Raw genomic sequence first — 26111 nt, 5'->3', positions numbered from 1 at the left:
ATGCCAGCAATTGTCCCTGGCACCTTCTGCATGCAAGGCAGAAGCACTAACCATGGTCCCTCCCTGGGTTGGGGCAACACTGTAGAAGGACTGGTATGAATGGAGATCTAAGCTTGGGTGGAAATGCATCCTTTTATTAAACCAATGTATCCTTTTATTTTTTAAAAAATAATAGGGTACCAAAGAGAAGGAAGCACAATCAGTGAGAATGTTTGCTACCATTGATTTTAAAAAGACCATTATTTGAGGAAAGGGGAATATGGATCATCACAAAAGACAGAGGGGAATATGGATCATCACAAAAGACAGAGGGGACTTACTCCGTTGTTGTTGAAGCTGCCAGATCCTGCGTTGTTGCCATCAAAGCTGCCTCCATTCTGCAAGAGAACAAAATAGCATAATGTTAGGTGGAGGACTAGAAAGAGGAGCCCCTTCTTAAAACAGCAATAACTGGATCAGATCGGGGATGGAACTCTGGACAGGATTTGGATGTGGACCCAAAGGTAGAAAAGTCCCCCGTCTTCTCTCTCTCTCTCTCTCTCTCTCTCTCTCTCTCTCTCTCTCTCTCTGTGTGTGTGTGTGTGTGTGTGTGTCAAGCAGTTAGGAAGGGAAGCAGATAAGAAGCTGAGAGCAAGGACCCATGGATACCTGAAAACCTCAGGTTTTCTATCTATGTTCTGTTAAACTGTTTCTCATCAGAGTCACCTAACAAGTGGAATGCGTAGTAGCCACTGAACAGCAATGCTAACTTAAACAAATATCTTCTTTGGCTTCAGTTTCAAGCACTTTGGGTGCACCCAGAGCTGAACACTTTTGAGTCAATACAGGGTCTTTTCGTGTTCTAACCACCAGCTGATCTGTAGGATTAGGGTTGCTTTAACTTAGGGGTGGGCAACCTGTGGCCTTCCAGATGCTGAAGGACTCCAGCTCCCATGATCCCTGGGTCCGGAATGATGGGAGCCACTGTCCAATGAAATCTGGATGCCCACAGGTTTTCCATCTCTGTTTTAGGGCAAGGCTAGATGGATCATGCATATGCTTGCTGATACTTACTCCTCCATACACCCAAAACTCGTTCTGCAACAGAAAACAGGGGAGAAAATTAATAAAGTAAAAGCATCCCCAGATACCCTATTTACAACAGGTTACATTCCTTTCGGGGCAACTTTCCAGGGGACAAAAGCCAGTGGTGGACACAGCCAGAAACAAAAGTGGGCAGAGCAATAAATGTGCACTTTATTATTGTGTTAATCTATTCACATTCACCAGCCCTTTATCTTCCATCCAGGAAGTGTATAGTGGGCCCTAATTGGTTGTGGCTCTCCAAGGTTTCATACAGAGCACATTCCAAGCCCTCCCTGAATATCTGAGTGATTGTCCCTGGGATCTTCTGCACGCAAAGTGGATGCACTAAAGATTAAGCCATGGTCCCTCCCTGAGTTGGGCCAACATGCTGCAACAATATAGAAGGACTAACATGAATGGAGATCTAAGCTTCGGTGGAAATGCATCCTTTTATTAAGCCAATGCATCTTTAAGAAAAAAAATCATCTGCAGGTTACCAAAGGAAGCACAATCAGTGGTGATGTTTGCTACTTTTTTTTTTTTTTAAGACCATTATTTGGCTGAGGAAATACAGATCAGCAGAAAACACATAGGAATTCTATGACTTACTCCATTGTTGTTGAAGCTGCCAGATCCTGCGTTGTTGCCATCAAAGCTGTGTGCATTCTGCAAGAAGAGAGCATCCTGTTAGGTGGAGGGCTGGAAAGAGAAGCCCTTTCCTAAAACAGCAATGACTGGATCCGGGTCTGGGATGGAAGTCTGGGCAGCAAGAGTAACCCTTTCATGGCTATTAGCTCCAGATAGTCTTTTCCTCCATCAATTTGTTTAATCCCCCTTTAAAGCCAACCTCTGTCAAGTTTGGTTTCTCCTGCTTTCTTAAATTCAGTTCCCCATTCTTCCAGATTAATCTGCATTTTAAAAGCCAACAGCAGCTCTCATGAGAATCAATCAGCGTTTTGGTGTTTTTTCTCTGAATCATTGCACACAGTTTTGCTTTACAGATATTTCGGGGGGGGGAATGTTCTGTAGCAGAATGATTTGCATATGCTACTTTAACTAAAATATGCATGTATATGCACAGCTGACATTGGCATGTGGTTTTTTGCACTGCAAATTTTGGAGAAATGAAAGAAAGAAAATTTGAAGAATTTTGAAGGATGGCTGTGTTTTGGACTACATAGTGTTTAGGAAAGTATGGATTAGGTAGGTTTACCTTTAAATGAGAATGGAATAATATTTCTCTCCTATCCCTACATTCACCTCAACTCTCCATATGGATCCCAACCCAGCGCAGTGGGTACTCGCCAACCGTTGCCCAAATTTTGATGTATTTTTGATTTCTAGAGGGCTTGAGTAATCCAAAGGAACAGCCAACATTTCTCTGTTCAGTTGCTACTTGAACTGTCATTGGGGTTTTGAATATTTTTTTAGAATTCAATGAGCAGGTGCTACTGATAACATTTGAGTGCAGGTTGGGGACATATGCTGGTAGACCCCAACTCTAGATGCTGGCAGACCCCAACTCCCACCAGCCCTAGCTCAGCATAGCCAGTGGTCAAGGCTGATGGGAATTGTAGTCCAACAATACCTGGAGCCCCACCGGTTCTCCAGCTTTGTTTTAGGGAAATGCTACATGAGATGGATCATGTATATACCCTTGCTGATACTTACTCCTCCTAATCCCTCATAATCGTTCTGAAACATAAAAGAAAAAGAAAAACCAGAAATTAAAAACATCCACCAGATTTATAATTGGGAGAGTGCACATTTCACCGGATTACAAGTTCCGTCTCTCAGACATCAAAATTGCTATCTGATCTATCCATTCTACATAGATAGACAGCTGCCTTACACTGAGTCCCAACATTGGTCTATCTAGCTCAATACTGTCTTCACTGGGGCTGGAATACACTTTTAGCTTGAGGGCCACATTCCATTCTGGGCAACCTTCCAGGGGCCAAGTGCAAGTGGTGGGCGGGGCCAGAGACAAAATTGAGCATAGAAATAAATATGTGGAGTTTTTGTTTTGTTTACTTTGCTACATGAGCTTAGTTTCTTGACATGCACACATCCTTCCCGATCATCCACCCACACAGTGCATTTTGTGCACTGACTGGTTGCATCTCTCAAGGGCTTGAGGCTGGAGAGCTTCCAAGTTCTACCTGGAGATGCCAGGGATTGACTTTAGGACCTTCTGCATGCAAAGCACCAAGCAGTGAGCTGACGTCCCTCCCTGAGTTGGAACAACATGCTAGAGCACAATGGAAGGACTAGTATGAATGGAGATCTAAGCTTGAGTGGAAATGCATCCTTATATTAAGCAAATGCATCCTTTATTTTTTATTTTATATATATATAATATATGGTATATATATATGGTATATATAGCAATTTGCAGGGTACCTAACAAAAGGAAACATTTCAGTGGAAATGTTTGCTAGCATTTCTTTAAAATATTTTTATACATATAGTGGAAAGGGGAATACTGATAAACACAGAGGAGTTCTGGGGTACTTACTCCATTGTTGTTGAAGCTGCCAGATCCTACATTGTTGCCATCAAAGCTGCCTCCATTCTGTAAGGGGACAGAATGAGCATTCTGTTAGGTGGAGGATTATAAAGGTAAAAGTAAAGGTACCCCTGCCCGTACGGGCCAGTCTTGACAGACTCTGGGGTTGTGCGCCCATCTCACTTAAGAGGCCAGGGGCCAGCGCTGTCCGGAGACACTTCCGGGTCACGTGGCCAGCGTGACATCGCTGCTCTGGCGAGCCAGAGCCGCACACGGAAACGCCGTTTACCTTCCCGCTGGTAAGCGGTCCCTATTTATCTACTTGCACCCGGAGGTGCTTTCGAACTGCTAGGTTGGCAGGCGCTGGGACCGAGCAGCGGGAGCGCACCCCGCCGCAGGGATTCGAACCGCCGACCTTTCGATCGGCAAGTCCTAGGCGCTGAGGCTTTAACCCACAGCGCCACCTAGCATCTCCCTAAAGCAGCATTGACTGCATTGGGGTCTTGGATGAAAGTGTGGGCAAGATTTGCACGTGGAGCTAAAGGCAGAGAAGTGTTTGTGGTTGTAGGGGTGCAGGGGAAGCAAACACCAAGCAAGGGAAACAGAGAAGAAGTGAGGGCTCACAGAAGGCTACGGTGATCCTGGTGGAGCTCCCATACCCTTTGCAGTTAGTGGTCTGCCAGGCAAGTAAAGTTTGCTCTGATGATTTTTACTCTCAAGTCAAGGAAAGCTTCAGATGGCAAATTTGCACTCCATAAGGGATGTGAGGCCTCAGCAAAGCAAAAGAGCAAACTAGACACATTAAGAACAAGCCAATTCATGGTCACTTGCTCAAGAGGAAGATAAATAGTATCATGACCTCCAGTTGTAATATGCTGGCCAGCGACCTCATCCCTGCCTCTTTTCATACATGGGGTGAGATGCTGCAGAAGTGACCTATTGAAGTGCTTTGCCCTCTTGGGGACTGTTTCATTAAATTTCTTCCAAGAAAGGGGAAATTCTCCACCAATTTCTCAAAAGTGAGGCAGCAGTGCCAATAACAAAATGTCTCTTCCTCCTTCCTTCCTTCCTTCCTTCCTTCCTTCCTTCCTTCCTTCCTTCCTTCTGCATGTGCTGCTAACAGCAGCTGCCTTTGCATCTTCCAAAGTATCCCTGACCAGGCAGCATTGCTAGCCAATGGAAGCAGAGGGAGAATGGTGTGTGCCACCCCCAAAAAAAAATGACATTTGGGTGAACTCTGCAAAAAGGCATTCCAAATGCAGTGAGAAAATGAAAAATCTTAGCAGTGCTTTCAGAAAAACGCATTGTCATCTATTGATTTATCTTTAAGTGGGAAATGAGATTTGTGAGTCTTTGTTGTTGTTTAGTCGTCTTAGTCATGTTCGATTCTCCGTGACCCCATGAACCAGAGCATGCTTTGGAAACTCTCGTTTTCTTCTCCGAGCTTCTCCTTTTTTATGTCTGTGGAGTTTTCTTGGCAAAATACTGGAGTAGATTGCCAGTTCCTTCTCCAGATGGATCACATTTAGTCTAAACTCTCGGCTATGACCTGTCTGTCTTGGGTGGCCCTGAACGGCATAGCTCATAGCTTCTCTGAGTTATTCAAGTCCCTTCGCCATGACAAGGCAGTGATCCATGAAGGGGTTGTGTGTCTTAGGAGGCCATAAAAACCTCAAAGTATCTCGAGGAGGAAACCTACAAGACAAGTTTTGAGAGGGTTTGGGGGGGGCATACAAAACTCCATCACAGTGGAGAGCCCAGGAGAAGCCAGCAATTAACTTTGTGCTTCCAGGGCTATGTAGAAGAGTTTCAGGTTCTTCTTTTTAGAATATGATAAATATGAAGATTAGGTAGAGCATTGCACTGTAACCCTTAAAAGGAGGAAGAAGAAGAGTGAATTCACAAGAACAGAAATAGCAAATTGGGATGGTCATTCGTGGAATGTACTACTTCAGTAACTGCATTTTAGAGTTGCCCAATATTTTTTATTGGCTCCTGTGCCCCAAAGCACAACATTAGCAAATGCCGACACTGTGAAACACAGCCCTGATTTCTACAGATTCATCAGGAAGTTTGAGCAATCTATGCATACACACTGACCCCCCCCCCTCCCTGGGCACCACCTGGGCTCTCAAGATTTTGCCTTGTTCATTCTTACCGCAGGTGCAGCCTGGGTGCTGCGCAGGGACAGCAGGCAGAGGCCGAGGAAAGCAGCTGCGACCTGGAACTTCATTTTGGGTTTCTCGTGCTTTGTTCTCCCTCTCAGCTGGGCTTGGGAATAATGGTGTATTGTGGGGCTCTATTTATGCTGGGCCCTATCATGGGCAGTGCCACACTTGTGGGCCAAGCCCAGTGACTCATGCCTGCAGCTCCCTCTCCCAAGGGTGGGGAACCTCGGGCTCAGCAATATTTATTTTATTCATTTAGAATAAAATATTTACACTGGTTGGCTTTTTAAAAAATAAAAAAATCTGAGCCATGTATGACAGTTATACATAAATCCACACAAGCAAACAAAATGTTAACATGAGAAATCCACAAACTGTTATGGAAAGAGGAATTATTAACCACCTGCATAAACATGATGGAATAGAAAACAGGCATTTAAAGGTTGAAACGGAAGGCACCTGCTGAATATTCAGAATGTTCCGCAATAGGGGCCAATGACTCAGTTTCCCGTTTCTGTCAAACGAGCTTCACCAAGTCTGGGAATGATGAATGACCCTCCTGCAGATGGTCTCAGTGATGGAGCTGGGATGTAAGGGTTAAGGTGATCCATGAGGTACCCTGGACCTAAGCTGTTCAGGGCTTTGCAAGTTAATGCAAGGACCTTGAACCTGGCTCAGTAGTAGATGGGAAGCCAGTGCAGATGTTTTATCAATGGTGTTCCCAGCCAGATACCCCCATCAGCAATCTGGCCACTGCATTCTACACCAGCAGAACCAAGTCCAAGGGGAGCCCCACAAAGAACCTGCTGCAGTAATCAAGCCTCAGGAAGACCAATGCATGGACTACAGGATCGACTGTAGGTGGTGAACCAGACAAAGCTGGCAAAAGGCAAAAGGTTAGAGAGGATGCTCTAGTGACAAAGATGTATCTGGGAGTACCCCCAATCTCTGCACTTGCTCCTTCAGGGGGGATGTGATCCCAGCCAGAACAGGTGATTTGTCAATTTCCCAAACATGCAAAGAACTGGGCTTAAGACTGGAAATATGAGGAACTGATAGAAACTAAAACTGATTGTCCACCATTAGTTAGAGGCACTTGCCACAGGGCTGAGCTCTCTCTGATGCACACCAAGGCACAAATATAAAGCAAGTGGCTGGTTGAACAAGGTACAGTGGTACCTCGGGTTAAGTACTTAATTCGTTCCGGAGGTCCGTTCTTAACCTGAAACTGTTCTTAACCTGAAGCACCACTTTAGCTAATGGGGCCTCCTGCGGCTGCTGCCGCACCGCCGCCGCCTGATTTCTGTTCTCATCCTGAAACAAAGTTCTTAACCTGAGGTACTATTTCTGGGTTAGCAGAGTCTGTAACCTGAAGCATTTGTAACCTGAAGTGTCTGTAACCTGAGGTACCACTGTATGTTCATTTGGCTGTGATTCTTGTTTGCTGAAGGTGGATGGGATTCCTGTTTGCACGCTGTGGGCAAGACCCACTCTGACTGCTAGGAGCTTGATTTGAACACTGAGGCCTGAGCAGGAACAGGACGGCTCACTGATAACGTGGGATATTCTGTTGGGCTTTTGAAACAATATAGTCCACAAGATTACAAATGAAAACCTGCTGCGTTGCAATGATCAGCACAGTTTTCCACATGCTCTCTTTCGCACCTGGATCAACTATTTTCTGTACATGCACGTGGGCAAATGATTGGGAGTGCTCCAATGTCTTCTTTTTGGAGTGATTTGAGTTGTGTTTTTCTCAAAGCTCTGTTGTCCATAACAGAACTTGCTCACTCGCCTCTTGCAACTGAAGCACCTTGTGCTGAAATCAAGGATGGACAATTTTTTTTTGACAATGTCAGTTTCATAGAATCATAGAAATGTAGCGTTGGAAGGGACCTCAAGGGTAATCTAGTCCAACCTCCCTGCAATGCAGTTCCTCCTTTTCCCAATCTTAAATTCAAGTTCATTTTGGAAAAAGTCCTCATGAGAACCCACTAGCAACTTAGGGTTGCTCTTGCCCTGTGCCTAAAAAAGCATGGTTCTGATCAGTTGTCCACTTGATCCACACTTTCTAGACACAAGTCCAAGCAGTTCTCCCCCTTGCCCCACTCCTTTCCCAGGGGAAATCTGCTCCTTAGCTCTAAATTGGAGGAAACGGCCATCTGGGTAAAAAGCTGAATTGCCATTTGCTCCGACTGAGCACTAAAGAGCAGTTTTCCCTGGGGGAAGGCAGAGGGAAAAGAGGAAGCATGGACAAGCCCTTACTGAGCACTTCTCCCATTATGCACAACTTTGCAAAGCAATTTCCCTAAAATACTGCAATTTTTGCATGTTATCTCTACCAATACATGCATTTTTACACACACTTTACCATAACATACACTTTGTTTGTCCACATCACGTTGCTGGAGAACTGCACTGCAAAATTTGGAGAAGTGTGCAGTTCAAAGGATTGCTGGGTCTTGGTTCTCATATTTGAAAAAGTGTGGATTTGGTAGGTTCACCTTTAAATCCAAATTGAATCAAATTTCTCCCCTATCCTAGTTTCACCTGCGTGAGAAGATATGTGTGTTGAAATCCACTCCTCACTAACACAGGACGTTGGAGTTCTGCTGTCCTTTGCACCTGGGTTCCCTAGTTGTCCCTACACTGCATATTTCCATAGATCTTGAGAGCTTGAGACAGTGATCTCTCTGGCGATTATATCTCAGACCACATCTAGGCCATCAGAGTGGTTGTGGTTTAGGCTGGGGCCTGGGTCTAGCGAAGCGGCTTGCTTCGCTAACCAGAAAAAGTTCTGAGTTGCGCCAGCGGACTGGCAGCCACACAGCAAACAGAGCTGCATGACAATCAATAGATGCTGAAGCTGTTGCATCTGTGTCACGGCCCTAGCCAATGGAAACACACACACACTCTCACACACCCGGTGTGTCCTAGATAGCATGTCATAGAGCAAAATGGGTTAATAGGGCATTCTTCTGAGGACTGAATGCTGGCGACAATCAGCCATGCGCATGATGTGCAACCGGCAAGTTTCCAGAGATGTTGCAATTCTGAATTGCAGGAGCTCATCCTGAAAGCCCCCATAACCACACCCAAAAATGCAGGTACTTGTATTGACCCATTATATATAGGCAAACAGAAAGAGATATAAGAATTGTGTGTGCATGTGTGCATGCGCACACAAAACACAGCATATAGTATAATACCCAGTTGTTTAGAATCGGCATAACTGCAATCCCTTGCATAGTTTCCTGGAAGGAAGCTCCATTGAACTCAGTGGTGCTTTCTTCTGACTACATAGGTACAACATTGAGCTTTAACCAAAGATCTTCAGTCCTCTAGAACCTTGCAAAGAAGCATTGCTATCTAAGTTACTAGCACGAAGAGCAAAAGCTACTCCATCAAAGGAAAGGAAAGATGTCTCCATCCTTGCTTGATTAGCTTCCCTGAACTGTCAAACTGAAATCCTTCCTATATTAAGCTGGGCGTATTGCTCATTTAATAATTTAATACTTTAATACCTGCAGCCCTCCAGATGTTTTGGACTACAACTCCCATGATCCCTAGCTAACAGGACCTGTGGTCAGGGATGATGGGAATTGTAGTCAAAACATCTGGAGGACTGAAGGTTGGGGGTGCCTGTTTAAGCAGGTTTCTCTTATGCACAGCAACCCAGGTCATGTGGGCAGGGAGGGGGGGTTGCAGTGATTTTTAGAAAGTCATTAGTTTGCACCAGGCGTCCTATTGGGAAGACCCAGTTTTCTGAGTGCATGTTCTGGAAGTTGGGCAATAGGGGCAGTACAGGATTCCTTTTGGTGTACCGACCTCCCCGCTGCACCAAGGATTCCCTGCCCGAGCTGCTTCAGGTCGTGGCGGATGTTCTCCTGGAGACACCTAGCTTGGTCGTCCTAGGGGATTTTAACATCCATGCCGACACGACCTTACAAGGGGCAGCTCGGGACTTCGTGGAAAGCATGGCCTCCGTGGGGCTGTCCCTGAATAAGTCTGGCCCAACCCATAGCCGCGGACATGCCTTGGACCTGGTGTTTACCTCTATGGATGTTGGTGATCTGACACTAAGTAAAAGTGAAACAAAAGAAGTGCCATGGTCAGATCACTTCCTGGTGCAACTGGACTTCTCTGCGACCCATCCCCTCTGCAGGGAGGTGGGACCAACTCGGATGGTCCGCCCCCGCCACTTAATGGATCCAAATGGTTTCCAGAGAGTGGTAGGGGATGCTTTATCCCATGTTGACGGCCTTTCAGCTGATTCCCTGGTGGCCCGCTGGAATGCGGAGTTAACCAGGGCTATTGACTGTTTGGCTCCGAAGCGCCCTCTCCGATTGCATGGAGCCCGGACAGCCCCGTGGTTTTCCATGGATCTGAGGGCAATGAAACAATCGTTGAGACGGCTAGAGCGCCGGTGGCGGATAACTCATTCCGAATCTGATCGGACACAGGTTAGAGCTCAACGTCGAGCCTACCAAGTGGCGATAGCAACGGCGAAGAAGAATTTCTTCACCGCCTCTATTGCATCTGCAGAAAACAGCAGCAGGAGACTTTTTCAGGTGGTTCACAATTTAGCGGAACCACCTGTAACATCGGGGCCCAGTATGGGCCACATATTCTCCTGCAATGATTTTGCAAAGTTTTTTGCAGATAAAATCGCTCAGATTCGGGAAGAAGTAGACTCCACCATGGGAGCAGGGCCAGGGCGGGAGAGTGCTAGAGTTCTGTCTAGTCAAGTTGAGTGGGATCAATTCCAATCTGTTACCTCCGAGGATGTGGACAGGCTGCTTGGACGAGTGAAACCAACCACCTGTCTCCTGGATCCTTGCCCATCCTGGCTTATAAAAGCTAGCCGGGAAGGACTGGGCGATGGGCTTCGTGGGGTGGTGAATGCTTCCCTCCGTGAGGGAGCCTTCCCAGACCCACTGAAAGAGGCGGTTATTAAACCGCTTCTTAAAAAACCATCTTTAGATGCGGCCACAATGGCCAACTATCGCCCAGTCTCAAATCTTCCATTCTTGGGCAAGGTGATAGAGCGAGCGGTTGCTGAACAACTCCAGGCACGCCTGGAAGAAGCGGACCATTTGGATCCCTTCCAGTCGGGATTCAGGCCTCATCATGGGACTGAAACTGCCTTGATCGCACTGGTTGATGATCTCCGGCGGGCTAGGGACAAAGGTAAGAGCTGTTTCCTAGTTCTGCTGGATCTCTCAGCGGTGTTTGATACCATCGACCATGACATCCTTCTGGACTGTCTTGAGGGGCTGGGAGCTGGGGGCACTGTCCTACAGTGGTTCCGCTCCTTCCTCCTAGGCCGTGTTCAGAAAGTGGTGGGGGGGGATGAGTGTTCAGACCCCTGGGCTCTCACTTGTGGGGTGCCTCAGGGTTCTGTCCTCTCCCCCATGCTTTTCAACATTTACATGCAGCCACTGGGAGAGATCATCAGGAGGTTTGGGCTGGGTGTTCATCAGTATGCAGATGATACCCAGCTCTACCTCTCTTTTAAATCAGAACCAGTGAAGGTGGTGAAGGTCCTGTGTGAGTGTCTGGAGGCGGTTGGAGGATGGATGGTGGCTAACAGATTGAGGTTGAATCCTGACAAGACAGAAGTACTGTTTCTGGGGGACAGGAGGCGGGCAGGTGTGGAGGATTCCCTGGTCCTGAATGGGGTAACTGTGCCCCTGAAGGACCAGGTGTGCAGCCTGGGAGTCATTTTGGACTCACAGCTGTCCATGGAGGCACAGGTCAAATCTGTGTCCCGGGCAGCTGTTTACCAGCTCCATCTGGTACGTAGGCTGAGACCCTATCTGCCTGCGGACTGTCTCGCCAGAGTGGTGCATGCTCTGGTTATCTCCCGCTTGGACTACTGCAATGCACTCTACGTGGGGCTACCTTTGAAGGTGACTCGGAAACTACAACTAATCCAGAATGCGGCAGCTAGACTGGTGACTGGGAGCGGCCGCCGAGACCATATAACACCGGTCTTGAAAGACCTACATTGGCTCCCAGTATGTTTCCGAGCACAATTCAAAGTGTTGGTGCTGACCTTTAAAGCCCTAAACGGCCTCGGTCCAGTATACCTGAAGGAGCGTCTCATCCCCCATCATTCTGCCCGGACGCTGAGGTCCAGCGCCGAGGGCCTTCTGGCGGTTCCCTCATTGCGAGAAGCAAAGCTACAGGGAACCAGGCAGAGGGCCTTCTCGGTAGTGGCGCCCACCCTGTGGAACTCCCTTCCAGCAGATGTCAAAGCAATAAACAACTACCTGACATTCAGAAGACATCTTAAGGCAGCCCTGTTCAGGGAAGTTTTTAACGTGTGATATTTTACTGTATTTTTGGTTTTTATGGAAGCCGCCCAGAGTGGCTGGGGAGGCCCAGCCAGATGGGCGGGGTATAAATAATAAATTATTATTATTATTATTATAAGCAATAGTTAAGCAACACACTTGCAGGTGCCCTCTGGGCAACCTCACTCACAATGCCTTTTTTGAGGGAAAAAACCTTCAGAGCAAGGCATGGAGCACCCATGTCATGTTTGTCAGCAGCAAGCAGCTGATCTGGTGGTGAGTGGGTGGATGGGGGAGAGGGAGGCACGATTGTCTCAAGCAGGAGACATGTCTTTCACTGGTTCTGCAGAATGGAAACCCAGCGGTCTGTTGACAGCAAGAGGGTGACTGATCAAACCATAGTTGTGTAATTGTTTTCCAGGAAAAGAAAATGGGTTATTTCAGCTATTGCTTCTAAAAAAATCAATTTGAAAGAACAATTCTATGAAATGCCAAAGGCTGGGAGGTATATGGGTCCCTGCTTCCACGCAGGCGTAACTTCATTTAGCTAAATGGTTAATCCATCAAAATACAATCATTATAGCTCAAGACAAACATCCCTGGAGGGAACCAAGTTAAACCTGTGGTTAAGAATAGGCTCATTTGCTCAGTTGGGCAATTGTGATTCTAATTCCACTGAATTCGGAAGGATAGCTGTAAGCAAGAAAGAAATGGCAAGTGACCAGGAGAGACAATTAAGCAAATATTGTTGCTGTGGATCATCAGGATGCTTCCTCTATGGCAACTGGCTGGGAAATGATTTGATCCAGTTCAACGTGACCTTTATCCCTCTCTCTGGAGCATGACCAAAGGAAAAAATCCATGGAAGAAGCAGGAGATGCCATCTGTAAAATAATAATTAAAAAGCAGAAAATATTCATCAGCAGGAGGTCCCAGGAGACAAGTTTCTGGACCACCCATTTTTGCCTTATCCTCTGCAATGTGTTTCTCAGTAGGTTCCCTTGGGATAGAACTGCCCTGCATATCTTTGCCTGCTGATGAAAGGCAAACAGAGTGGGGGGCAGCCAAGCCTCCCATGCAAGGGAGTTCCAAGAAGGTCCTCTCTAGTGTCCTCACCAACCATGCCTGTGAAGGTGGTGGAGCAGAGGGAAAAGGCCTCCCTAGAAGATCTCCAAGCCTGAGCAGGCTCATATAGAAAAATATGGTCCTTCAGATAGCTGGAACCCAAGCCTTCTAGGGTGTTATAGACCATAATCAACCCTTGGAATGATGTCCAGTGATGGACCGATAGCCAACAGAGCTGTTGTGACATAGGAATCTGCCTCGTATGGATTCCGACCCTTGGTTCATCAAGATCTGTATTGTTTATATGTGCTGGCAATGACTCTCCGGGGCATCAGAAAGGAAGCCTACCTGGAGAGGCTGGAGATTCAATTGGGGGCCTTCTGTATGCAAAGCAAATGTCCCACCACTGAGCACAGCCTTCCCCAGGTAGGGAGCCAACAATGGCAGCTGCTGTACTTTCTAATCACTCACCCCTACTGTTGGCTGGGTCGGAGGAAGCAAGCTGATGGCTATAGCCAGAGGGGCAGAAACAGCGCCACAGGGTCCCCGGGGTCAGCAGCAGGCCCCTTGCTGAGGCACAGGCCCTTTCACCCTCTTGCCTAACGCTAGAACCCATGGATACCCAATGAAGTTAAATGTTGGACGATCCAAGACACATCAATCAAAGAAGTTCTCCATGCAGCTTCTATAAAACTCACTCTCTTCAGGAGGCAGTGATAGGCCACCAACCTGGGTGGCTTTAAAATAGGGATGGGCAAATTCCTGGAGGAGATGGCTACCAATTGCTACTAGCCACAATGTCTGCACTCTGCCTCCATGGTTGAAAGCAGTAATGTTTCTGAATACCAGTTGCTGGAAACTGCAGAAGGGGGAGAGGGCTCTAGTGCTGAGATTCTCCTGTATACCTGAAGGAGCATCTTCACCTCCATCGTTCATCCTGGACACTGAGATCCAGCGCCGAGGGCTTTCTGGCAGTTCCCTCATTGCAAGAAGTGAGGTTACAGCGAAACAGACAGAGGGCCTTCTCGGTAGTGGCGCCCGCCCTGTAGAACACCCTCCCTTCAGATGTCAAGGAAATAAGCAGCTATCCTATCTTTAAAAGACATCTGAAGGCAGCCCTGTTTAGGGAAGTTCTTAATATTTAATGCTGTATTGTTTTTAACACTCGATTGGGAGCCACCCAGAGTGGCTGGGGAAACTTAGCCAGATGGGTGGGGTATAAATAAATAAATTATTATTATTATTATTATTATTATTATTATTATTATTATTATTATTAGCTTCTGGTTGGCCACTGTGGGAACAGGATGCTGGACTACATGGGCATTGGCCTGATCCACTACGTTCTTCTTACTTTCTTGCAAACTTGAAGCCAGTGCTGCTCTGAAAATGGTGTGCTCTGTGGGGCAACTGATGTGTACAGGAGAAAATATAAATTTGTTTTCAAGCTCCTGATAACCAGCAGATACGTAAGAATCGATAAGGAGCAGCAGTGGCCTATTGTCTTATTTTAGGCATGGCTCATTTTTGGCCAGATATTTAGCACCCGCGCCCAGTTAGAATTTTTCAAGGGAGGAGGCTCCAGAGGACACGGAGATATGGTCTGTTTGGATTTCCAACACCACCCAAGATAACATTCTGTGCTGAGAATTCTGAGGACTTTGGATCCAGGATAAGATGTGGAGAACGATGGAGGGACTATAAAGGAAAGAGTTATGCACTGAAGGGCAAATTTCTGTATGGAGGGGTCTGTAGAAAAGAAGCCCACCCACTGTGGTATAGTAGAAAAAATACCTGATATGCAGAACTAAATGGAACTAAAAGAGGATCCCACCCTGTCCCTAGCCACAAATATGGCTTCATCTCATAGCTTTTAGAAATCATAGAGTGTGATCATAGAGCAGGGACGGCACATCGATGAGGTGGACAGACGTAGCTGCCTCAGGCAGCAGAATCTAATGAGTGGCCACCATGGATGCTTTCTTTGCCAATGGGGAAACAAAGAGAACCGGTGGTGGTGGCAGCTTCTGGGTTCTTGTGAGATATCATGAGAGCACTGTGAAATCTCATGAGATCTCACTGGAACCTGGGAGTCGTAGTACAACTCCAATAAGCGAAGCTTTGACAATGGCGACACTTTCCTGTTTCACCTCAGGTGGCAAAGCAAGATGAGTCGCCCCTGCCCACCAGGTTTTAGTGTCTTAAATCTGAACATTTTAAATAAAAATGTAAATAGTGAAAATAGCCTGCTCAAATGCGTTATATTAGGGGAAACGACTTGCAGAAAACGTGTACATTGGTCAAATTTTCACATAAAATGTGTTTATTAGGAGAAAGCCTTGCTAAAATGCTAATGAATTGCCACAACTATTTTCTTTATTTGCAAATTGCTGCTAACTGGAGAACGGGGGGGGGGGGGGGAATATGACCTCAGGAAGAATTGAAATTTCACAATGATTAAATATATATTTTAAAAATTGCTGCAAACTGTAGAGAACTGAATTTTAATTGGGAGGAAAATGAGAAACTGAGAGAATCAAAATTAATAGATCCTTCCACCCTTACTTCCAAGGATGGTTTCTGAAGCTGGTTTGTATAGAACAAGTTACAGGATGAGCTTTTGGTGGGCCAGCCCTGATTCTAAGCAAGCCTTTTTTTATAAGAATCCCACAGGGGTTCTCAACCTAAAGAGAACAGCACAGAGAGTCACAGCCTTGACCTGAAAAGGAACTGCTGCGCTTTGTATCATGTGATTCTGCAGTCTCTCTTTGCTTCTTCTCTGAGGGGGGAACCTCTGTCTTTTCTGAACTGCAAAGCTGAGCAGCCACAAAACAATGAAGCTGAACCAGGTTTATCTCCTGCTGGGAATTTCCTTCCTGCTCTGCACCTCAAGCCTTCCTGCAGGTGAGTCTGAGGGATGATGGGAAAATCCTATGCCTGCTTTGATGTGGGATATCCCTAAGTAGAGATGCTATAAATTTAGTATTGGCACGGAAGGAGCCCAAGTCTTTTGAATTGAGTCGCTTGCTCTGAGAAGGAAGCAATGTCTAGCAGATTTATTGCAAAATGAACATAACTTGAGATTCCTCAAAAATACATTTTTATTCTTCTGTTGATGACCGTAGTTTAGGAATTACATGTTAGCAAATGAATTTCAATCCAGATTTTGCATTTGCAAGATGAGTTCCACAGGCTTCTCCACTTGCAACCTTTTAGCAAGAATGTTCTTGTTTCCTATGAATATGGTTCTCCAGTTCTGCAGACAGGTGTGTATATATGTTATCATTTACTGTAGTTTCCATTGCCGCCTTTCTTTCTTTTTATATATATATTTTTTATTAAATTTTCTGTTTTACAATTTAAAAGACTCATTTTACATCCTTAAGATATCAATGACTTCCCTTCTTCCCCTTCCATGGTTCATTCTGCATATCATAAATCCCTACATATTTTACAAAAACTATGCCATTCAGTATTCCATTTTTGTATCCATCAAAACTTGTTTACACTGTTGAATTTATCTTAATGCTGCCAGCGTTTTCAGCTGTACACAGTTATTTCCCATATATTCAATAAACGTTTTCCAATCTTCTCTAAACGTATGTTCTTCTTGCTCTCTTATTCTGTATGTTAAGTCTGCGAGTTGTGCATATTCTGTCAACTTAAGTTGCCATTCTTCTTTCGTTGGGACCTCGCTCGTTTTCCAATTTCGGTCTAACAAAACACGAGCCAAAGTAGCAAACATAAATAACCTTTTTTGACACCTGGGAATTTCAGTCTGAATTATCCCCAACAGAAAGGACTCGGGGGGGGGGGGGTTGGTGGTGGGGAAGTACTTTTAAACATTTTTTTCAATTCATTACAGATCGTTTCCCAATACTCTTTTACCCTTTCCACTGCCTCCTTTCAGCCTTCGGCGTCCATTACTCGGTGGTCCAGTTTCCAGCAGAGGTCACTGCCATCGTGGGAGACAACGTCACCCTGAAATGTGCCTTCTCCATCCAGACTGGGAAGCCCACTTCAGCCAAGGGGGGCATGTCCTGGCTGAAAGGCCCAAGGACGGCAGAATCTGTGGTGGTCCCAGGACCTCGCTTCAGCCTGTCTTATCCAGACACCTTCCTCAGCCCAGGAGAGGGACTGCTGCTCATCACCAATGTCTCCTTGGAGGATGCTGGGAGCTACACTTGCCAAGTGATGGTGTTGGGTGAAGAGGAGATGTGTGGCAATGGGGTCAAGCTCCATGTTTATGGTAAGATAGGCCAGCGACAGGTAGGGCATTGTTGGGCATTGAGCCTTTCTCCTTCAGAAAATGCTCATAGAATAGTACGGGACGAACCCCCCCTGCAATGCAAGAATCTCTGTGTCCCTCTGCATGTCTATACTTCAACCAAGGTTCTTTGGTCAGGGTGTCTGGATGGCAGGAATAGCCAATGCTGCAACCTCTGGATGTTGTTGAGATACAAATTCCATAACCCCTGGCTGTTGTGCATGTTGGCTTGGGGACTGGTGGACTACAGCAACATCCCCTGCTTGAGGGTCTCACAGCACCCAATTGTGCTTGCCAAGCTAAATAACACTCATAAAGAATACATGGCCTTCCATGGGGGTACGGAAGCAGTCCCCCCTTCCTGTTGAAACATCATCCCCAATTTTCCATATTTCATGGGGGGGGGAGAGAGAGCATGAGAGAGACAGAAAGAAAGAAAGAAAGAAAGAAAGAAAGAAAGAAAGAAAGAAAGAAAGAAAGAAAGAAAGAAAGAGAAGGTGTTTAGCATTTGCAGAACCTGAGATATGAAGTCAAATGTGCAGACACAATTCTTCTCACTTTTTTGTGAGAAACCAGCCCTCTCCACTCTGTTCACTGTTTTAATTTGCCTCTCTCCCCGGGGTGGGGGGGGGGAGAGGGGAATCCTCCGGATGCTCTTGAAACAATTCCTGTCTTAATTATATACACATATATGACTATTTATTTATCAATGAAATAAACAACTTTCTGACTTTTAGAAGACAACCGAAGGCAGCCCTGTTTAGGGAAGTTTTTAATGTTTGATGTTTTATTGTATTTTTAGTATTCTGTTGGGAGCCGCCCAGAGTGGCTGAGGAAACCCAGCCAGATGGGCGGGGTATAAATAATAACTTATTATTATTATTATTATTATTATTATTATTATTATTATTATTAATAATATACTGTTATTTACAACAAAAATGCATAAAAACACACAGTAAAAACATATTTAAAAGGTTAAAACCACACCTCAATTAACCCTTGTAGAAGGATGTATTCTTAGTTGCCTGCATAGGCCTGGCAGAATAGACAAGTTTTCAGCAGATGTTAAAAACTTGGCACAAAAGGCGCCTGCTGAATCCCTGTCAGCAAAGTATCACACTGTACACAGGACTGGGTCTATTTCTTGTTATTATCAAGTGAGCCTCGCCAACAAGGAGATCAACCAGCGATGCTCCTGCTGATGATCTCAGGGACTGAGCTGGGCTATAAAGGTTCAGGAGATCCCTTAGGTACCCTGGACCTAATTTGCGCAGGCAGAGATCTGCAAATTAATAACTTCAACCTGGCTCAATGGTAGATGGGCAGCCAGTGAAGCTGTTTTAACAGTGGTGTACTGTCTTCCTGGCCAGGTACCTCCTTCATCAATCTGGCGACCACATTCTGAATCTGACCGGACACAGGTTAGAGATCAACGTCGAGCCTACCAAGTGGCGATAGCGACGGCGAAGAAGACTTTCTTCACTGCCTCTATTGCATCTGCAGAAAACAGCAGCAGGAGACTCTTTCAGGTGGTTCACAATTTAGCGGAACCACCTGTAACATCGGGGCCCAGTACGGGCCACATGTTCTCCTGCAATGATTTTGCAAAGTTTTTTGCAGATAAAATCGCTCAGATTCGGGAAGAAGTAGACTCCACCGTGGGAGCAGGGCCGGGGCGGGAGAGTGCTAGAGTCCTGTCTGGTCAAGTTGTGTGGGATCAATTCCAATCTGTTACCTCCGAGGATGTGGACAGGCTGCTTGGACGAGTGAAGCCAACCACCTGTCTCCTGGATCCTTGCCCATCCTGGCTTATAAAAGCTAGCCGGGAAGGACTGGGCAATGGGCTTCGTGGGGTGGTGAATGCTTCCCTCTGTGAGGGAGCCTTCCCAGACCCACTGAAAGAGGCGGTCATTAAACCGCTTCTTAAAAAACCATCTTTAGATGCGGCCACGATGGCCAATTATCGCCCAGTCTCAAATCTTCCATTCTTGGGCAAGGTGATTGAGCGAGTGGTTGCTGAACAACTCCAGGCACGCCTGGAAGAAGCGGACCATTTGGATCCCTTCCAGTCAGGATTCAGGCCTCATCATGGGACTGAAACTGCCTTGGTCGCACTGGTTGATGATCTCCGGCAGGCTAGGGACAAAGGTGAGAGCTGTTTCCTAGTTCTGCTGGATCTCTCAGCGGCGTTTGATACCATCGACCATGACATCCTTCTGGACCGTCTTGAGGGGCTGGGAGCTGGGGGCACTGTCATACAGTGGTTCCGCTCCTTCCTCCTGGGCCGTGTTCAGAAAGTGGTGGTGGGGGATGAGTGTTCAGACCCCTGGGCTCTCACTTGTGGGGTGCCTCAGGGTTCTGTCCTCTCCCCCATGCTTTTCAACATTTACATGCAGCCGCTGGGAGAGATCATCAGGAGGTTTGGGCTGGGTGTTCATCAGTATGCAGATGATACCCAGCTCTACCTCTCTTTTAAATCAGAACCAGTGAAGGCGGTGAAGGTCCTGTGTGAGTGTCTGGAAGCGGTTGGAGGATGGATGGCGGCTAACAGATTGAGGTTGAATCCTGACAAGACAGAAGTACTGTTTTTGGGGGACAGGAGGCGGGCAGGTGTGGAGGATTCCCTGGTCCTGAATGGGGTAACTGTGCCCCTGAAGGACCAGGTGCGCAGCCTGGGAGTCATTTTGGACTCACAGCTGTCCATGGAGGCACAGGTCAAATCTGTATCCAGGGCAGCTGTTTACCAGCTCCATCTGGTACGTAGGCTGAGACCCTATCTCCCTGCAGACTGTCTCGCCAGAGTGGTACATGCTCTGGTTATCTCCCGCTTGGACTACTGCAATGCGCTCTACGTGGGGCTACCTTTGAAGGTGACCCGGAAACTACAACTAATCCAGAATGCGGCAGCTAGACTGGTGACTGGGAGCGGCCGCCGAGACCATATAACACTGGTCTTGAAAGACCTACATTGGCTTCCAGTACGTTTCCGAGCACAATTCAAAGTGTTGGTGCTGACCTTTAAAGCCCTAAATGGCCTCGGTCCAGTATACCTGAAGGAGCGTCTCCTCCCCCATCGTTCTGCCCGGACACTGAGGTCCAGCTCCGAGGGCCTTCTGGCGGTTCCCTCACTGCGAGAGGCCAAGTTACAGGGAACCAGGCAGAGGGCCTTCTCGGTAGTGGCGCCCGCCCTGTGGAACGCCCTCCCATCAGATGTCAAAGCGATAAACAACTACCTGACATTCAGAAGACATCTGAAGGCAGCCCTGTTCAGGGAAGTTTTTAATATGTGACATTTTAGTGTATTTTTGGAAGCCGCCCAGAGTGGCTGGGGAAACCCAGCCAGATGGGCGGGGTAAAATAATAATTTTTTAAATTATTATTATTATTATTATTATTATTATTATTATTATTATAAACAAGGGCTATGATGAAACAATCATTGCCCTCTTAAAGTTCTCTCTTCCAGCCTTGATGCCACGGAATGCCCTTTGCTGGGGTTCACGTTCCCTTCCAAAAATCCTCTTTTTGCATCTCATTGTTCCTGGGCACGGAGAGGAAAAGTCATCCACTCTCTAAGCTGCTTCTGAATACAGTACTTGTTGCTAGAAACTGCTGGAGCTGAGAGTGTTCTTGTGCTGCTGGCAACTGCCTTCCTTCTCTCTTTGCCTCCCGCAGCTCGCCCCACCCAGCCGGTCGTTTTCCTGCAACTCCAGACTGAGCCTGAATCCAAATGGACCCTCGTTTGCAGAACGGGAGGCTTCTACCCTGCTCCGGTGAGGCTCACATGGTATCATTCTGGACTCCAGCTGAATTCCTCCCAGCAGGATTGTACAGATCCCACCAGGTTCTCCCAGGCTTCTAGCTTCTTAGGTTTGCCTGATCCTGACCAGAGGGCGAGCTACACTTGCAGCGTGGAGCACCCATCGGTGCCCGAGCCGATAAGCGTTCAGTACTCTTATGGTGAGTGGGTAAGGAGCAGCCAGAATTGCTCAGGGCACTTGTGCCTCCTTGTGGTCGTTTGAGGATGTACAGAAGGTTCGGAGCTCACTTGCCTTGGAGAACAGGATACAGTGGTTGCATACGCTTCAGGTTACATACGCTTCAGGTTACAGACTCCGCTAACCCAGAAATAGTGCTTCAGGTTAAGAACTTTGCTTCAGGATGAGAACAGAAATCGCGCAGCAGCGGCACAGCGGCAGTGGGAGGCCCCAGGTTAAGAACAGTTTCAGGTTAAGAACGGACCTACGGAACAAATTAAGTACGTAACCAGAGGTACCACTGTATTAGGGACTGTGGTTCTTCTCAAGCAGTTACACCAGTGCCAGCTTTACGTATAAGCTAAACAAGCTATAGCTTAGGGCCCCACTCTCTTGGAGGCCCCAAAAAATTTAAAGGGGAAAAACGTGGGTGTACATTTCCAAAATATAAGATAAAAAACAAATAAAATAAAACCTACATACAGCAATAGTCTTTTGTGTTGTGTAGGCTCCTATGATGTAAGTAATGGGCCCCGCCTGCTAGCCTGCTCCCTAAAATATCACTCGTTTGCTCATTTCTATATATAGGGTGCCTACATTCTGCATGTTATGTGCAAATGTCTTTAGATACCTATATAGCATATATTCAACACAAAAAACAGCAACAATTTGTTGTGGACAAAGGACAGCTGGGCATATAAAGGGCTCCATTACCTTCAGTAGTTTAGGGCCCATCAAACCTAAAACTGGCCCTGAGTTACACCCAGTACTAATTTTCTAGAAAAAGAGGCTCCAGGGCTCACCATGAACTTCTCCCTCATTCTCTTAGAATGGCAATGGTGCCCACCTGAGAGGTGCCGCAGCGGAGCTCCTGTGAGCTCTGGCTGAAAAAAGAAGCCCTGGTTACACCCGATTCAAACTGGCTTGCAAAAGCTCTAATTTATGTTCTCCTCAAACAAGTTGTTTTTTTTTAACAGTTCCAGTTCTGAAAACTGTTTTTATTAGCAGACTGTACTTGGTGCAATAGCCTTAAAATCCATCACCACAGCACTTTTTAAAGATAAAAATAATAAATAAAATGTTTAAAAGAAAGAATACACGCGGCAATGAAAACAGGAGGAATAATGACTCATGTGCCAGTTCATCTGGCAAAGTCATTTGTCCAGAAGTTAAAACTAGCATAAAAGTGCCAAGAATCAGAATCCTCGATTTTATTGTCAAGGATGAGTTGGCAACCTCAAACTCAAGGGCCAAATTCAGCCCTTCAGCCCTATCTGGAACTCAGGGCACACTCCTTTTCACTAGTCCTGCTTTGTGAATCACCTGAAGTGATTTTGCCAGGCTTGAAGTGGCATAATGCTGTTCACTGGCCTGGGTGGTGTGTGCTGGTATGTGTGTAAACATGGTATAAAAGAAAGTGTCCCACCTTTTACTCCACTGATGTTTGCCCCTGGCTCTGCCCAACACTAGCATGTGGCCCTGGGAAGGTTGCCTATGAGGCAATGTGGCCCTCAAGATGTTCCCTAACTCTGTTATAGACTATTACAGGGATTTTCATTGTACCATTATTTGGTAACTGCTTCTCCCTGTGGTGCATCACTTTATCATTAATTTGCCTTCCCTTGGGGAAAGGGGCATTTAAAGTTGCAACTCCAAATTGCTTTCCATTGTTTGTTGTTGTTGTTTAGTCATTTAGTCGTGTCCGATTCTTCGTGACCCCATGGACCAGAGCACGCCAGGCACTCCTGTCTTCCACTGCCTCCCGCAGTTTGGTCAAACTCATGCTGGTAGCTTCGAGAACACTGTCCAACCATCTTGTCCTCTGTCATCCCCTTCTCCTTGTGCCCTCAATCTTTCCCAACATCAGGGTCTTTTCTAGGGAGTCTTCTCTTCTCATGATGTGGCCAGAGTATTGGAGCCTCAGCTTCAGGATCTGTCCTTCCAGTGAGCACTCAGGGCTGATTTCCTTCAGAATGGAGAGGTTTGATCTTCTTGCAGTCCATGGGACTCTCAAGAGTCTCCTCCAGCACCATAATTCAAAAGCATCAATTCTTCGGCGATCAGGCTTCTTTATGGTCCAGCTCTCACTTCCATACATCACTACTGGGAAAACCATAGCTTAAACTATACAGACCTTTGTTGCTTTCCATTATTCAGAGGCAAATCCTACATCCAGAACACACAAATAGTTTCTACTCTAACCAATCATACTCTCCTCCTTCCAGAACCACAGACTCGGTTCTCTTCCCCTCCCTTGGTGATTGAAGTTCTGAACCTGCTGAAGATTGGGGTGATCTTTGGCATCACCATCGCCCTTCTTGCACCAGGTATGTGACAACCCTCTCTCCTTTCTTGCCTCATATCTCCCAGCATGCACTCAGCTTAGGTCTATCAGGTGATCTGGTTTTCCTCTGACAGCATGACTGCTCTCCTTGTTGAGTTTTCTTCTTTATTTCCCTGAGTATACTGCATTGACACAATTTTTTCCAGCTATGATTCTTTCTACCTTCCTTAATAGTTCTGGTGGGCAATCCTGCTCCATCAGGGATCACACACAATAAACAGAATGAGGCAGGCGCAACACCTCTAGGAGGCTGGGGTGTCCGGTGCCCTTAATATTTGTTGGAATGGGGCCAGGCCCTCTCAATGTTGAGGGGACCCAGAATGCAACACACACATGTGCTGTTACATGTGACACACATTGAGCATCGCAGCTTCAGCTCCTAGCTCCTCCTCTGGAGGATACAACATCATGACATATGTTACGTGCATATGTTACGTGCATAACGTCATGCACGTTCAACGCTCGACGGGCCTCCTCAGTCACCTCAGCAACCTGGCACCTCTGGAATGAGGTCACAAATACATAGCTAGACTTGAGGACATCACTAGGGCAAGTGAAGACAACTGAGAAGTGAGGGGGGTCACAATTAATTAGCAAACCTTTCACAGCACATGCATGGAGGGAAATTGGCAAGGAGGGGAGATGGCTTTCAGCAATGCCCACATACCGTATTTTTTGCTCTATAGGACGCATTTTTTCCCTTCTAAAAAGTAAGGGAAAATGTGTGTGCATCTTATGGAGCAACTGCAGGCTGTGTAGCTAAGCCCAAAGCCAGAACAGGGAGATGGAGCGCTGCGCAGCGCTCCATCTCTCTGTTCTAGCTTGGGGATGGCTGCACAAAGCCTCCGCAGGGCAGCGGGGTGAAGGCACCCCGCTGCCCTGTGGAGGCTTCACAGGCTGTCCTTGAAGCCAGAACAGCAAGAGGCTATCCCAAAAGCCAGATCTCTCTTGCTGTTCTGGCTTCCAGGGTTCAGAATTATTTTCTTCTTGTTTCCTCCCCCCCAAACTAGGTGCGTCTTATCGTCCAGTGCATCCTATAGAGCGAAAAATACAGTAGTTTGCAGAAAGCATTTTTTTCTTGGTGCTTTTGGCTCAGTTCTAAAGCACATATGGGTACTTGCTCCCCTGACCATATATTGTCTTTGTTTCTCTTCCACAGGGTGCATAGATTGTTGCAAAAAGCATTCGAGAAGATCTGTGGTAGGTCAGGCTACAGAACTGCAACATCAGGTCCTAAGATCTGACATCAAGGGCTATTTCTAAGGGCAGAGGCAGATATAGTTTTTATAGAAGAATCAAGCCAGTTTGGAAGGACCTCCTCAGCATTCCAGATAAGCATACCTATTCATTTCCAGGGCTGAAGTCAGTGTGGATGAGAGATTTATCGCTCTGCATATTTGTAGCAAAATCCAGCTGTGGACAGCACCTATTGGCTAGTGCCAGTCATGTTGCCAAGGCACTTCTCCGTGTACCTGCTGGAGAAGATTTGTAGCTGTGTTTACAATGTTTTCATTTAAACGTATAGGGACTGGTGAATATATAGGTGGTGATTTATTTTTTAAAAAAAGTAGACTGTCCAATTGCAGCATGGGTGGAAGAATTCAACTCACCAGAATGTAAATTGTGAAATTGCAAATTAGCTATGTGTCTTCACATGCAGATGAATAAATCTCTGTGGTTTCTCTTTCAAATATGACTTCTGGTTTCATCCAGTTTTATGCTTCCTTCACCCAATTTTGTTCTCATGAGGACTTTAAGAAAACAAATTCCCAAGCTGATGTGGAAAGGTGTAGAAGTGACTTTAAGACTAGGAAAATAACAACTTGAGGGAGCTGAAATTGCCAGATCAGTCCAGCTGATCTAAAGGAGTCTTTCCCTACCTTAGAGACAGTAGAAATTAATGAAGGATATTCAAAACAATATAGAGCAGAATAATATGGATCCAGCTCCTTCAAAACACATAAACTTTATTAGGATGTGGTTGTTTGTCTTTCCTGGGAACTAGATTATATTTACACAATCCGCTTTGGACACTTGGTTTAGAGGGGGTGGAAAAGCACGTTCAGAGACACAGTGCTGAATCGCTCAACCTGACATTGAATCCTAAAGAGGTACACAAGCATTTTCCAGAGAAGTCGCTGTTTAGCTCTGGTTTCATTAATGAGCTACTAGAAAAACAAATAGTCTGCTTAACAGGAAACCTTCAGGAATTGCGATCGCTTTAGAGCTGGTGCAGAGAACCTGGGACCCAAGTTTAATTGTGCATGGTGCTCGTGCTCTACGTCTTCCAGCACTCCTTCTCTGGGAACCGCTTTCTCTTCTACTGTCATACACATGTCCCCTGTCCCACCCCCACCCATATAGTTCTCAAGAGTGATGGGACACCATCCATTGCTCCCAGGGGGACTAGTTAA

At 46.3% G+C, this 26111-nt stretch overlaps 2 protein-coding genes across 2 annotated transcripts; one reads left to right on the top strand and one right to left on the bottom strand.

Annotated features, from left to right (window-relative positions):
• Positions 1-296: 296 nt before the first annotated feature.
• LOC310850535 (uncharacterized protein) lies at positions 297-5901 on the bottom strand (the record flags this gene model as incomplete). The annotated part of the gene is made up of 6 exons (XM_083752054.1): positions 5733-5901; positions 3584-3640; positions 2737-2760; positions 1675-1731; positions 1054-1077; positions 297-377 (listed from the first exon to the last, which is right to left on the bottom strand). Exons 1-6 carry the CDS (start codon positions 5805-5807, stop codon positions 297-299), a joined length of 318 nt encoding a protein of 105 aa, XP_083608180.1. The 5' UTR covers positions 5808-5901.
• Positions 5902-15818: 9917 nt separating this feature from the next.
• LOC310850059 (tapasin-related protein-like) lies at positions 15819-25393 on the top strand. Its single transcript, XM_083751104.1, has 5 exons — positions 15819-16010; positions 17017-17355; positions 21052-21336; positions 23579-23680; positions 24857-25393. Exons 1-5 carry the CDS (start codon positions 15941-15943, stop codon positions 24958-24960), a joined length of 900 nt encoding a protein of 299 aa, XP_083607230.1. The 5' UTR covers positions 15819-15940; the 3' UTR covers positions 24961-25393.
• The last annotated feature ends 718 nt before the right edge of the window (positions 25394-26111 follow it).

The sequence above is a fragment of the Podarcis gaigeae genome (genome assembly GCF_964106915.1).
Source record: "Podarcis gaigeae genome assembly, chromosome: 8".
In the NCBI taxonomy this organism is placed as follows: Eukaryota; Metazoa; Chordata; class Lepidosauria; order Squamata; family Lacertidae; genus Podarcis; species Podarcis gaigeae.
Note: the sequence above shows the minus strand (reverse complement) of the source record. Positions and strands in the feature narration are given on the sequence as shown.

Excerpts from the sequence above, each read along its gene's own strand:
- LOC310850059 (XM_083751104.1), top strand. The coding sequence starts at position 15,941 with ATGAAGCTGAACCAGGTTTATCTCCTGCTGGGAATTTCCTTCCTGCTC. Across the intron at positions 21,337-23,578 it reads AAGCGTTCAGTACTCTTATG|AACCACAGACTCGGTTCTCT; the intron begins GTGAGTGGGTAA and ends TCCTCCTTCCAG. Across the intron at positions 23,681-24,856 it reads CATCGCCCTTCTTGCACCAG|GGTGCATAGATTGTTGCAAA; the intron begins GTATGTGACAAC and ends TCTCTTCCACAG.